The following is a 13,278-nucleotide window of genomic DNA, read 5'->3' on the forward strand; positions in this document are numbered from 1 at the left end:
GGAACAAATTATTAATGCTTGTATTCATGAATTATTGATGCACATCTACATTTTTATTCCCCAAAATTAGAAGCAGGAAAGGAGCTGAAGGCAAGTTGAAGTCTTTCTTTTCGTCCTTTTTTTTTTTTTTTTTTTTTTTTTTGTCTCCCCCCCTTTTAACAATGCAGCCCGGTGAGACAGAGTGTGGTCCCCTAATACTTAACCCAATCTTCTAGTGAGATTAAAGTCCAGCCAACTGGAATAAGTGCAGTGGCTTGTTAAACATCCACAAAACTGTCTTGTCTATACATCATTCTGTATTGCCAGCTTTCCAATCAATTTAATCTATACCCAACAACCCCAGCTGTCGATTAAACCAATAGTCCAGTCTTTCAGTAAAAAGAGCTACTGTCAGTGAGCTTGCAGGTAAATATTGAACCGAGCTGATAAATGAGTCTAGCAGGCTGAGAATAATGTCCTAGCTCTCTTCTCTGGAAGACTATCAATCAGGCAGACATTTCAAACAAAGTGTGGTCTAACGGCTCAGCTCTCAAATCCCATTCCTGGGTCCTACTGTTACTGGCACTGACTGGAGTTGACTGATTTTTGATTTGCGTGATAGAGGAAAAGCTTGTTTCCCTGTTTCTGTTTTCTCTCCCTTCTGTGCCTCTCTCTACTTGGTCAGTGACGCTAGCCAGTCCCCATACTGAGCAGGCCATCTGTCTGCTTCTCCTTAGTGCTTGTCAAAAACAAACCCACCACTTTTCATAAGTACAACCTGCTCAGACATCTCATGGCTAGATTTATTTCTTCTTTCACGTCACATGGCATGGAGTGTGCTATAGATGTAGTCACTTGAAGTTCAGTCTTCATGGAGAAAATTGTTCATTAAGCGGCATGAAATGACAGATCCCACAGCATTTGCTCTGCCTCCACTTTCTCACATAACAAGCTTGAGAACAAGCGTCATGTTCAGAGATGTTATGCTGACTGAAATGAGATTTTTCACAGCTCAGATTTGCCACACCTTGTTCTATTTGTATGTGATCCAATTGTGTATTGGGTGTTGACAGACTTGTATCTGGAGGAAGGAAAAAAGAAACCAAACCTGAAGCTCACTGGTTGACAAGCAAGCTTCTTTGGTATTGCTTTCGAAATGTACAGAGTTCTTCTATAGAAGATGAGGGATGTTGTCAGTAGCAATCGATAAGTTCAATCGCGAGTCTACATTACAGCGAGAAGTGAAATTGGATACCGGAGAATTTGATCCCTTACCAGCAACTCTTAGACACTTCCTCCTGAATCTGGCGGCGGTGAAGGATGATGCTCTTAGAGCAAAAGAACAAAACAAGAGATGGGGAGAAATGCTCGAAGATGGAAGGATGAGTGAAGACATGAGGCCTTTATGATGAGAGATAACAGAGTTTATAATGGTGACAGATGTGAATGGTTTCCCTACATTTTCTTTCTTTTCTTTTTTTTTTTTCCCCCCTAGATGCATCATCCTATCCAGATGAAACCCGCTGACAGTGAGAAAACAAGTGGTAAGTGGATTCATGCAGGATGACGTAAGCCATGAGATGGAGATGTTGAGGAAAACCTTTAAGGAGAAAGATTAGGTAAAGGCAAATGGGGTGTGAGATTTGAAAAGGGTAAAATTGACAGCAGTACACAGCATCTATATAGTGCAGTGGTTTAAGAGCAGAGCTGGTACAGGATGATATACTTCTGTGTCTAGAGAAGTAGACATAGAAGGAAAACAAAGCGGCAAGTTGCAGAGATTTGTGCAAAAGGCTGGCACTCTGAGTGAGAGGCAGAAAATGTGGCAGCATGACAAAGAGAGAGCGCTTGCTTGAACAAGAAAAAGAGAGGTGCAAGATTTTCGCACCTGATGTAACTGCTGCTTTCACAGCGCCATAATTGTTTGGGTTTCACTAAATAGCCTTCCTATTTTCGTCTTCCTGCAGCGGTAGAAGACAGAAAACTCTTTGTCGGCATGGTTTCAAAGAAATACGGTGAGAACGAGGTCAGAATGATGTTCTCGTCTTTCGGACAGATCGAAGAGTGCCGAATACTTCGGGGACCGGATGGTCAGAGCAGAGGTAAGCGTGCCTTCGGTGTGGACATGATGTTCAGCACCGCGCATCCGCCATGTTCAGCACACCAGAGTACATATTCTCATCAAGTATTTATACAGGGCCCCTCCCTGATTCTTCATTGCAACCCCTGCACCCTCAGATCAAGTGCTATTCACCTCCAGTGGCACTTTTTCTATCCACATAGTGTATCCTCCCATTACTGTGACACTCTGCCTCCACAACTCGCAGTGAAGGGCCACTGCACTTGCTGTCCGCCACAATGGCCCGTCGCCTAGGCAACCGCTGGCTGCCGGTGTTCGTAGGCTCAGCTGGCAGGCGGCTCAGCTCAGCTCCTCCTTTACCGCCTCCTTCATCACACTCTACAAAGGCTGGAATTAGCCTGTCATCGCATCTCCTACATAGCACTCTGCTGAATAAAGCCTCAGATAGCAGGCAGCACGAGGCTCTAGTGTCGATGCTTATATACGATTAAGTCCCACAGAAGACACGGCTAGCCATGAATTTCTGCTCTTTTTCTAGTATACGTATGCAGTGTTCCTACAATTTGAAACGGGCCCTATTAGCCTTTGATGTTTGCAGGCCTTGCATATTTTAGTAAATCAAAGCCTTTCAGTGTGTATTTATGTGTGCATTTTCTGTGTATATAATCACGTTGACTGTCTCACCATGACATCACGTAGTCGAGCCTCTCTGGGTGGCAATTTAATCCGTCGATCACCGCTCATGTGACACGTGTTACTGTTCTCCTTGTTGTGTTCTTTCTTCATGTGCTAACCAGTGAGGGTGGTTCTGTGTGCTTGGGAGTTGCCATTCTCTGTACTGTAATGTCTTTTTTTGGGGTTCATAACGAGTTGTCCAAACCTTTTGTCTTGTTTTTGTTTCTTCTTGTCCCTCCCCTCCCCCCCTCCCCCTCTCCTATTGTTTCCCCCCTACAGGCTGTGCGTTTGTCACATTTGCTACCAGGGCAATGGCACAGAATGCAATCAAAACCATGCATCACTCTCAAACTATGGAGGTACTGTACCCCTTAGCACCTATTTCTCATTTCCCTCTCCCCCCCCTTCCCCATACATTTTGCTGCCCCCTTGTGTTGAAAGATGAGGAACCTGTCCAAGCAGATGGCATCCATTCATCACAAAGCATGAGTCATTTCCAAAACCACTCTTGCTAATTACAAAATTACATTGTCATCTGCAAAATAATTGAATAAAACTCGAAACATTGCCTTTTACATAGCTGCTGAGTTCAGAACTAACAGGACACAAAAAGTGCTGTCATCTTTTATTTTGGGCTGAACTAAATGCATTTCACTTATTGATTCTGATAACAGAGCCTACCCATTAGTGTGCCATTATATTAGTCTGTATTTTGGACTACAGGGGAAAAGAATCCACACTATCAAATATAGGTTATCAGGAAAAAAAATTAGACTGAAACAGCTCCCCTATTAGACTTCTTCAAAAAGTGGGTCTGTGTACTCATATAGCCAATGGAGTCTTTGTGGAAGTAGAGCAGCGGTAATTTGACAGCTAGCAGGTCAGAGGCTCCCCAGTGAAGCATCAGACCAAGTCTAATTAGGAGTCCAACCAAACATAACACTCCTCCTACCAGATTAAACTCGGGGGCCCCAGTAGCGGCGCCACCTATTTTGCCCCCACAATCACGTACTCCCCGATTCTCAGCTGCTGTGGGAGGTGCTGCTGGTGCAGAAGCCATTTTCCCTAACCAGCCTGGTCCCCATCTGGCTCTCAACTCTTAAAATACTTTTGCACCGCATGCCTTGTCCATGCGTCTGTCTGAACATGTGACTGTCTGTTTGCGAGAATCTGCGTATTGTAATGCATTTTTCTTAATGTCTGACACATCCCTGTTTGAATGTTATTTATTGTTAATGTTGTCCATCTGTTGTCTGCCTATTTGTGGACTCGATTAAACTCTTTAACGTGCTTAAATGATTCACCGTCTGCACCATTGTCCTGTGCTTTTATTTATTTGGAATGTGGCCTGGCTCAGCTATGCATGGCACATGTCCTCTCTTTTTGCTTTGATATGAATGCAACAGGCATACAACTATCTTGAGGCATAGAGGAACCAAACCCACCCCACTCCCCCCTTTAAAACAAACAAAGAAAACAAATTCAAAAAATCCCTATGCAGTGACTGTCCTTGCATGGGTAAATAAACTTGGTGTGCTTTTGAACCGGTCTAACGTCTCTTAACTCTTCACCGCTCCAGGGCTGTTCCTCACCTCTGGTGGTGAAGTTTGCCGACACACAGAGAGATAAGGAGCAGCGGCGCCTGCAGCAGCAGCTAGTACAGCAGATTCAGCAGCTCAACAGCGCCTCCACCTGGGGAAACCTGGCTGGGCTGGGGACTCTTTCACCGCAGTACCTGGCTGTGAGTTTTATTAAAGAACACAGATTAGCCTTAATGTACTAAAACCTTTATAGTTTATCTATTTAAATATATTGAGTGTACAGAATACACTTGGTAGAGAGCACTGAACCACCTGATAATTATCAATCTATCTCGTGGGTGGGTGTGTGCGCGTGAGCACGCATGTAGGAATTTTATCACTAAGCTTTATGAATGTGTTCCTGTGTCAGGATATTGAGGTCAGGTGATCCTTTTTTGTTTTAAGTTTTGGTAATGACTGTTCTAGCTGGAAACACAGCTGCCATTTTGTGTATGATGTATCCAACCATATTGTTCTAAGTAATAAAATAATCTGTTGCAAGCTGAAAATGTATAAGGTCATTGTGTAAGCTGAATATTGCACAATACTTTGACCAAAAGTACAAACTGAAACTTGGCTCAGAGTAGAATAATCTTCCTCCTCGAACTGTTTTCTGGCTAAAGGACACTGACATGTGACTTGCATATGCCTTCTCTAATTCAGAGCCAAAGAACATGTGACTTAGATGGCAACAGCTGAGGCGTTTTATGTTTCTGGGAAGAAAATGAGACATTGAGCCTGTTGCATGAAGCTGTAAAAGCTGTCGTGCCGTTTATTTAATTTAAACCTCACATAACTTTTGCCTTCTGGTCAAAATGTGTTGCCTCTTGCTAACATTGTCAAAATAATGACATGGAGTATAAATCTTGGTCCCGAGTTGTTCCTGTGCATCAGATAATTTTCCACAGATTAGACAAACAGTGAATAGTTTAGTTTTAGTCCCCAATTTAAAGAGGATTTAATAATGTTAGGAAAAAAATAATATTAATTATCATGTCTGATCTAATTTTGTTTTCTAGATTTGACTTTTGTTTTCTTTCATATCTTGACAGCTGCTCCAGCAGGCCACTTCTCTCAGTAACCAAGGCAGTCTCAATGGTATTCAAAGGCTAGGAGGTGAGTTTCAGAAGATCAGTCTGCTGTTTACGAGTCGTAGGAATGCAAATGAACAAGCTGTGCTTCTCATGTCACCAGCCCTCTGTCTTGCTGCCCTTCGCCCACATGCTTTTAAGTACCTTAAATTACATTACTCTTTTCAGATCAGTGGCATGCTAATTACCAATAATGCTATTCTCGGCCTATTCCGGCTGCTTGGAGACAAACTGCTCATCCCTCTGCCTTGGTCATATTAAAAGCCAATGTGAAGAGCTTGAAAACTACAGATGGGGTGCTAAAACTAATGATAAATCTTCAAGTTGGAATTCATATTAGATGGATTTGATAGATCAAGTCTGCTTCTTTTGTTGGTCATGCTAAAGTAATATACTGTATTTAAAATGTTAAAATAGCTTCCTGATCCAGGTTTAAGTGGCTTGAATTTGCACTCTCCCTCGTGACCAGCGGGGGGCGACTTCTCTTGTCATTTTATTGTGCCAGCATTCAAAAAGCAAGGTGTTTTGTTTTTTTTGTTTGTTTGTTTTTTAAATGTAATTGAAAAGTAGCTAGTGTATGAGGATGACATTTGTCACTAAGTCAGAGCCTTCCTGGTTTTAAATCTCCAAAATGGTAAATGGAAGAAAAATATCAGGTTTTACAGCCATGTCCATCTTGCATACAGAAGGGAAAACATGGATAAAGAGAATCACTGAGATCTGAGAATGTGATTTGGTGATGGTAAATTTCCCAGTATCCAAGCAGTTTAATATAGAGGAAAGCTTTTAAATGAATGGCAGCACATCCTATTTTAAACTTTAAAAATTCATTGTTTGCTCTTTTGATTTTAAAATCTGTATTTCTTCCATGACTACTTTCAAATTTATGCTGTATGCAGAAAAATTCAAAGTCTTTGATAATTCGTGTGTCTTTGTACTCTCAGCGGGTGTGAATCCACTTCAGCTGCAGAACCTGGCCACATTAGCTGCCGCTGCGGCTGCAGCTCAGAGTTCTGCCAGCCCAACTTCCACCAGCGCTCTGTCTACAAGCAGCGGTGCCCTGGGAGCTCTTGCCAGTCCAGGTAATTAAACACAAACATGAGCTGAATTTTGAATGCTGCCTGTTCAATACATACAACAGTTCTGTGAGTCGAGCCCTATGGCAGCATCATGACTAGTTTCCTTTTGTTAGGGGTGTGTTTTGGCATGGCATGGCTGTAATTGCTTGAGTCGCCACCTCTGCTCTTTGTGTACTAATTCATGTATAATATATTAACTAAAGTATAAAGATTCACTCTCTCGCTGATTGAGATGTACAGTGCATGTCCACAGTCGGGCCGCTTCTCCTCTGCAAATCTCCCTCATCTACTATTTGCCTAACAGCCCTCAGCCATTCCTCATTTACTTTATGGGAGCTAATCACCCACATATAAATATTTTATGAGAGCCCCCATTTCCCTTTAATCTGTGTAAATATACATTGGCTCCATCTGTCTAAGTTTAACATATGGCTGCTTTGGTAATGACCGCTCCTCTTTATGAGACAGATTTTTAACTGCCTCATCTCTGCCATGTCCTCCTCTATAACCATAACAATGTGAGGCAGATGTAAGATTTTAAGATCTTCTGCTTCTTCTTCTGCTTCTTCTTCTGCTTCTTCTTCTGCTTCTTCTTCTGCTTCTTCTTCTGCTTCTTCTTCTGCTTCTTCTTCTGCTTCTTCTTCTGCTTCTTCTTCTGCTTCTTCTTCTGCTTCTTCTTCTGCTTCTTCTTCTGCTTCTTCTTCTGCTTCTTCTTCTGCTTCTTCTTCTGCTTCTTCTTCTGCTTCTTCTTCTGCTTCTTCTTCTGCTTCTTCTTCTGCTTCTTCTTCTGCTTCTTCTTCTGCTTCTTCTTCTGCTTCCTTTTTTGTCATTTGTCAACAGCTGGGTCAACAGCAGGGTCCAGTGCTGGCGCTGCTGTGAACCCCTTGGCATCTCTGGGGACTCTGCAGGGTCTCACTGGGACCTCTGTGGGCCTCAACAACCTTAACGCTCTCACCAGCAGCGTCAGTGGTGAGAATCTTCTTATTTAAAAACTGGATACAAGCCAAAAAAAGGATGATGCATATTGATGTTGGGTCCCCACGCTCAATGGGTACTATTAAACTTCTGCCTCTTACAGGTATGGGGGCCATGAACGGGGGTCTGGGAGCCTCCATGGCCAACGGGTCAGCAGCCAGCTCTATGGATGCCCTAACCCAGGCCTACTCAGGGATGCAGCAGTACACAGCGTCTGCCCTGCCCGCCCTCTACAGCCAGTCTCTCCTTCAGCAGAGCGTGGCTGGCAGTCAGAAGGAAGGTGAGAAGATCCCTGGCACACATCACTGAATAAGATTTTTCAGAAGTTTCTTCCTAAATGCAATGAACTTTTACGTTTACAGTAAATGTTTTGTGTGCATTTGAATTCACGTCTAACTAGAGTATCTGAATTTCTTACCAAATGGAGTAGGGCCAGAGGGCGCCAACCTGTTCATCTATCACCTGCCCCAGGAGTGTGGGGACCAGGATCTTCTGCAGATGTTCATGCCTTTTGGAAATGTGGTCTCTGCCAAAGTTTTCATTGACAAACAGACCAATCTGAGCAAGTGCTTTGGTAAGTGTGGTGACACTGCTGGCGTTTCCCTGGTTACATCAGTTAAGATGTTAAGTTTTTTTTTTTTTTTGGTTAATTTTTTTCCCTCCATTTGCACGACCTTAATTGCTTTAATGTTTCACTGCAGATTTAAAGTTTACAGAGCACTTGGACTCCATTTAAAGATAAACATGTTGATACTTGTATTTTCTATGTAAATGGATTAGATGCATGTATGTATGACCGGAGGTGGTATTAAATATCATTTGCATTAGTGTTTTACTGAGTGCAAGTTGATGGATAGAGGCTATCAGCAGTACACCAGTATTGTGATGTAACACCACCTCAAATGCAAATTTAAAGCAGTGAGTGAAAATGGTGCAAAAATTGAAGATGAGTATGTAATAATGCACATGCTTTTGTGCATTACGTTAACATGGCTAAGTCGCAGTTCACTAGCCAAGTGGTAGAACAAAGGTAACTCTCCCTCTAGTTGAGGGGAGCTGAATAGTTTTATGGCCTTGGGGACAGAAGATCGTCAGTCTCTCTGTCAGAGCAGGTTTGAGACAGCAGTCTGTTGGACATGCTCCTCTTCCTGCCCTCTACATCTCAGATTCACAAGGCAGTATTTTTAGTTGTGACCCTTCTCTCTGACATTAACTGGCAGAGAGAAAAATAAGAGCCAGCTTTCCTCTGCAGCCTGTCCAGCCACATGGTGTCCAAATGTGTGTAAAACTAATGATGTTATCTTGTTTGATTTCCCCTTAAAACCAAAATAAATTATACAATACACTTTTAAGGTATAAATTACAAAAACGCCCAATGCAGCAAATATGATACAAATTTAAACTCTGATATGGAAATTATTTTGTACATTTTGTCAGAAGGTTCACTAAACACTCAATTTACCTAAAATTAGAATTTATTGGTAGTTACTTCATGGTTTGTGCTTTTAAAGGGTTAATTGCAACCTCTCCAGTCACTTCCTCATCCTGTGGATGGACTCCAGCTTTCCTGTTGTGAACTGCAGGTAGTGACTGCAGTCCTTGTTTTGCTCTGCTGTCTCAGTTTGACATAGAGGCACGTGAACCAGTACTCCACCTGCTGGAGGTTCTGGTTGGTAGCTCTTAAACTTTTAGTGGATTTCTAGAGCAGAAAAAGAGCTACATTCACCATGTGCAATCCATGATGGTAAAGATGGAGTCTGTCTGGCCACAGGAAGGGAGACGCCAAGGAGAGGGGGTGATGGACAGCCTGGTGATATGGAAATGAAATGTTGGCATTAAGTTGCTGTTTTGTAATGTATTCAGTTTAGTTTTTCTTTTTTCTCAGGGTTCGTCAGCTATGACAATCCTGTGTCTGCACAAGCTGCCATCCAGGCCATGAATGGTTTCCAGATTGGCATGAAGAGGCTGAAGGTTCAGCTGAAACGCTCCAAGAACGACAGCAAACCCTACTGATCCTAGCCCCGGGGCCTTCCCCCTCCCCAGCTCTAAAGCTAGCACTGCTAGGGTAAGTTCACCCTCCAGCCAAGGTCACCACAGCAGAGACTCAGTGGGGCAAGGGGACAGAAGCCCATCACAGGAGGGAGACTCGGCCTATTCCTTAAAAAAGAAAAAAAAAAGTTTGCAATGATCTTTCCACATTTTTGCTGTATTTCATTCCTGCGGTTTTGTCATGTAATTTGAGTCTGATTTAGTATTTTAATGTATATGATTATTTATGACTATCACTGGAGTCGGTGTTCGCTGGAGGTATTTTGTGTCACTGTATTTAGTGGAGAGCATCAGATGTTTCCATGCCATTTCATTGCCTTCAGGTCAAGCTAGACAGGTTGACTAAGGATCAGTTGTTGTTTCTGAAGCTAGGTCACAAGGACCCCCGAGCCCAGAGCTTCAGCCTGTGTTTGGCTGTTTACGTGCAGTTTGTCTCATCCGTATCATTGTCAATGTGAAACTCTTTTCTACGCTAGATTTTCCAGTCTTCACCACACCTCTCTTCTACCCCCTCCCCTCTGTTTCTCTCTCTGTCATCTTTCATTATCTAAGCCATGTTGAGCTAGGCTACCTCTCTGCGTCTTTATTAACAACCTCTTCCAGTCATTCCATCCATCCTCCAAGTCTCCCACAAGGGACTGGCTCTAGATGGATCTCTTTGGGTGCCAAGTATACAGTTTGTGCATGTTGGCGTCTCTGCCATATGTCCTGGTGGTGTCACTTCCTTAAATCTGTGTATTGTTTTTTTTGTTTTTGTTTTTTTGTGCGTTGGGAGAGGGGGTGTGTGTTTGCCCCCCCCCCCTGTTGTCCTTACTGTTATATGTGGTGACTGGCATTATTTTTGTTTTTTGTGCCTCATGGCTAAATGATTCTTGTGCTGTGCCCCTAACTTTCTCTTCTCTCCTCTTTTGTCCTCTTTCTCTCTCTCTCCTCTCTTCCTTTTGTGTTTTTGTTCCTTTTTAGAACAAATCTCCATGCCTGTTTGCTCATCATTAGCCTAGCATGTCTTCATGATGTTGAAAGCCAAGCCAAACTCCTGGCCCACATCATCCCACCATTGTCTGTGATGTCTCTCTAAGCTCGCCTGACCAATACCTGGCCACCCACTGACCTTGACCTTAGCTCAACCTGATTTTTCTGCATGTATATTCATTTTTGTTTTCGTTTGCTTTTTCTGTATAGAAATGTGACGGGTGGGAGAGAGGTCAAGCAAATCAATGTGAAAACTTTACCTAGGTTAAGTTCATTTGAGTGACCTGTTTTTTTTTTGTTTTTGTTTTTGCGAATGTTTTAAAAAAACCTGTGGGATTTCTTACTTTTAATTTAGCTTTGTGGGACTTTTTTTTTTTTAATGTTTTTTTTTTTTCCTTTTTTCTTTTTACCTCTCTCAGTAAAGCTCACTTGAAAGTTGAATACAGGGATTGGCACACAGCTGTGCTATTTGGTGCCATTAGCAATATGTTGGCTTCTTAAAAAAATGCTACAGACCACTTTCCAACACTTTTGAAAGTCTGACCATTAAAATCCCTCTCAGTGCTCTGTAATGATCTCTACATTTTGCAGGCAGTGTGACGATTTACACCAAGGCTATTTAAAAAAAAAAAAAAAAAATTTCATTTATAAAAATATCCAGTGTTTTTCTTTTTCTTTGATTTCTTTTTGGGTTTTTTGTTTTTGAACTATTGATGGCACAATAAAAGGTACATTGCTCTGTTGAGAGAAATGACTACCTACATGAGTCAACTTTTTTAGAACTGATTCACAAATAGACAATCTGTGGTTTAAATGCACACTTAGATTAACTATATTTTATACCATTGAATCTATAGAAGTTTAACTAACAGAACCCAGGCAAAAACGTTGGGTTTTTTGTAGATTACGTTGTAATGTCATCTGTGTTTGGGCAGGGAGGGGGGGCAGGGGCGGGAGGGTCTTCAGTGTACTACATTTTTAAAGAGGACTAAAAATCTGTTTGATCAGCATGACCATTTGAGGGTCATTTCTAGTAAATTAAAAAGTTCAAAATTCCTCTGCTTTAATTGTAATTTCGTTTTCTGGTTTAAATTCTTTTTTTTCTTTTAAGGGTCATATTTTGAGCCTTCTCCCCCCCCCCCATTTTTTTTTCTTTTTTTTTTTTTCTTTTTTATATCCCTGCTAAACTTCCATGGTACGTACATCTTGTCAACTTTCTGTGAATTTCTCTTTGCTAATTTAATTAATGAATTTTTCACTTTGGTTTTGTTTGGATGCCTCGTTGAGAGATGATTTACAATGTCTGTTAATCATACAGATGCCAGACAATGTTGTTCTGTTGTATTTTGTTGTTGAAGTGCCCATGTGTCAAATATTTCTTTCTCTCTTTTTTTAAAAACTCACCACTTTGTTTGCTGTAATATTACCTAGTTTGTCTGCACACACACACACACGCAAACACACACGCACACACACACACACGCAAACACACACGCACACACACGCAAACACACAAACACTCTTTCGTGGTTGCAAATGTGGGAGCCCCTGAAGAGGAGATTACTCGGACACAACACGCAACCTGTGGGTCTCTGCACGTTTTGTTTTTCTTTCCTCTTTCTTTTAAAAACACGCACTCGTGTGATGCTCAAGAAGTCACACAGCACATTAAATCGACTTAATCCACCACAGTAGTGTTGGTTTACAAATAACATTCCATTTTTCTCAGCACGAAAGTTTACACTTTTTTATCAGGGTGGCATTTTTGTGTGACGACCCTGATAAAACAACCACTTCACCCTCCCCTTCCCCCAAAGAAAGGGTTCCCTAAAACTGCGTACCTGATGGCGCTAAAGAGTTGTCAGCTCAGGGCTCTTTTTTTTTTTTTTTTTTTTTTTTTTTTTTTGTGCGTGTGGGTGGGAAACTAGACACTGACGTAGGATTACCACACAAAATGCACCGTTAACCACCATTTGACTTTCTTTTCAGTTGGGATTTTTCCCCTTTTTTCTCTAAACTTAAATATTCCTACACAAAAATAAATAAACAAAAAGGAAGGTACCAAATTTGAACCGGTGCTGGAGGGGGGGGGAGTGTTAGTTTTGTAAGGAAATGTTAAGCACAATTGTGGGAGCTAATCACTTTTGCAGAATGTCGTGTGTGTATGTGTGGTTACGATCCCAAATTTTTCCAAGGTACCACTGATTTCTCTTTTAATATGGGCATGTGCTTTTTACAGTATTTTTGTTTTGTTTTGTTTTTTCTATCCAAATGCAATACAATATTCAAAGTGCCATATATACGTCTAGAAACTGCCTACACATTATTAGGCCTTGGTTTAGAGATTGCTGCAGTTCGCCTTTCTATTTTGTTTTGGGTTTGGTTTTTTTTGGGGGGGGTCTATTTATGCCAGTGTCATGAAAGCTCTTGTCACCTGCTAATGTCTCCCCTTCTCCTTCGCCTTTACTGTGTTGAGTTATTGGTAAATGTGTATTGTGATGTACTCAATTTGAACAGTTGGTTTAAAACGTTGTAGATAAACAATAAACTTCCCTATACATTTGAAGGTTAAACGTCTTTCTTAGTGAGTGCGAGCACGTGTGACACTTGGCGATACAAACCGTGGGGGATCACGCGTGTTTTGGTGGTGGTGGAATATTTTTGAATTTAATAAAACAGGTACAGTGCAGAAGAGTCAGTGTGGGTGCCATGTGTCGGCCACTGAAATGACTGCAGGTCTGTGGTGATGCAGTGCATGGTGAAGTGTTACTGTGAGTGAATATAGTTTAAAAAAAACT

The 13,278-nt window shown here is 41.7% G+C and overlaps 1 protein-coding gene across 6 annotated transcripts in view; it reads left to right on the forward strand.

Annotated features, from left to right (window-relative positions):
- The window catches only part of LOC134631251 (CUGBP Elav-like family member 2), a 29,113-nt gene extending 17,707 nt beyond the window's left edge, over positions 1 to 11,406 (forward strand). For 3 of the 6 annotated variants that reach the window (XM_063479403.1, XM_063479408.1, XM_063479407.1), the window contains exons 4-14: positions 1,475 to 1,523; positions 1,947 to 2,081; positions 3,014 to 3,093; positions 4,314 to 4,475; positions 5,367 to 5,430; positions 6,350 to 6,487; positions 7,325 to 7,453; positions 7,563 to 7,739; positions 7,887 to 8,033; positions 9,345 to 9,524; positions 10,472 to 11,406. In XM_063479403.1, the coding sequence (XP_063335473.1) occupies positions 1,475 to 1,523; positions 1,947 to 2,081; positions 3,014 to 3,093; positions 4,314 to 4,475; positions 5,367 to 5,430; positions 6,350 to 6,487; positions 7,325 to 7,453; positions 7,563 to 7,739; positions 7,887 to 8,033; positions 9,345 to 9,472 (1,209 nt within the window). In that variant the 3' untranslated portion in view covers positions 9,473 to 9,524; positions 10,472 to 11,406. Of the gene's footprint in view, positions 1 to 1,474; positions 1,524 to 1,946; positions 2,082 to 3,013; positions 3,094 to 4,313; positions 4,476 to 5,366; positions 5,431 to 6,349; positions 6,488 to 7,324; positions 7,454 to 7,562; positions 7,740 to 7,886; positions 8,034 to 9,344 lie in introns of all 6 variants that reach the window. The other 3 variants (XM_063479405.1, XM_063479404.1, XM_063479409.1) reach the window with 3 other exon arrangements.
- The last annotated feature ends 1,872 nt before the right edge of the window (positions 11,407 to 13,278 follow it).

Source organism: Pelmatolapia mariae, linkage group LG7 (genome assembly GCF_036321145.2).
Source record: "Pelmatolapia mariae isolate MD_Pm_ZW linkage group LG7, Pm_UMD_F_2, whole genome shotgun sequence".
In the NCBI taxonomy this organism is placed as follows: Eukaryota; Metazoa; Chordata; class Actinopteri; order Cichliformes; family Cichlidae; genus Pelmatolapia; species Pelmatolapia mariae.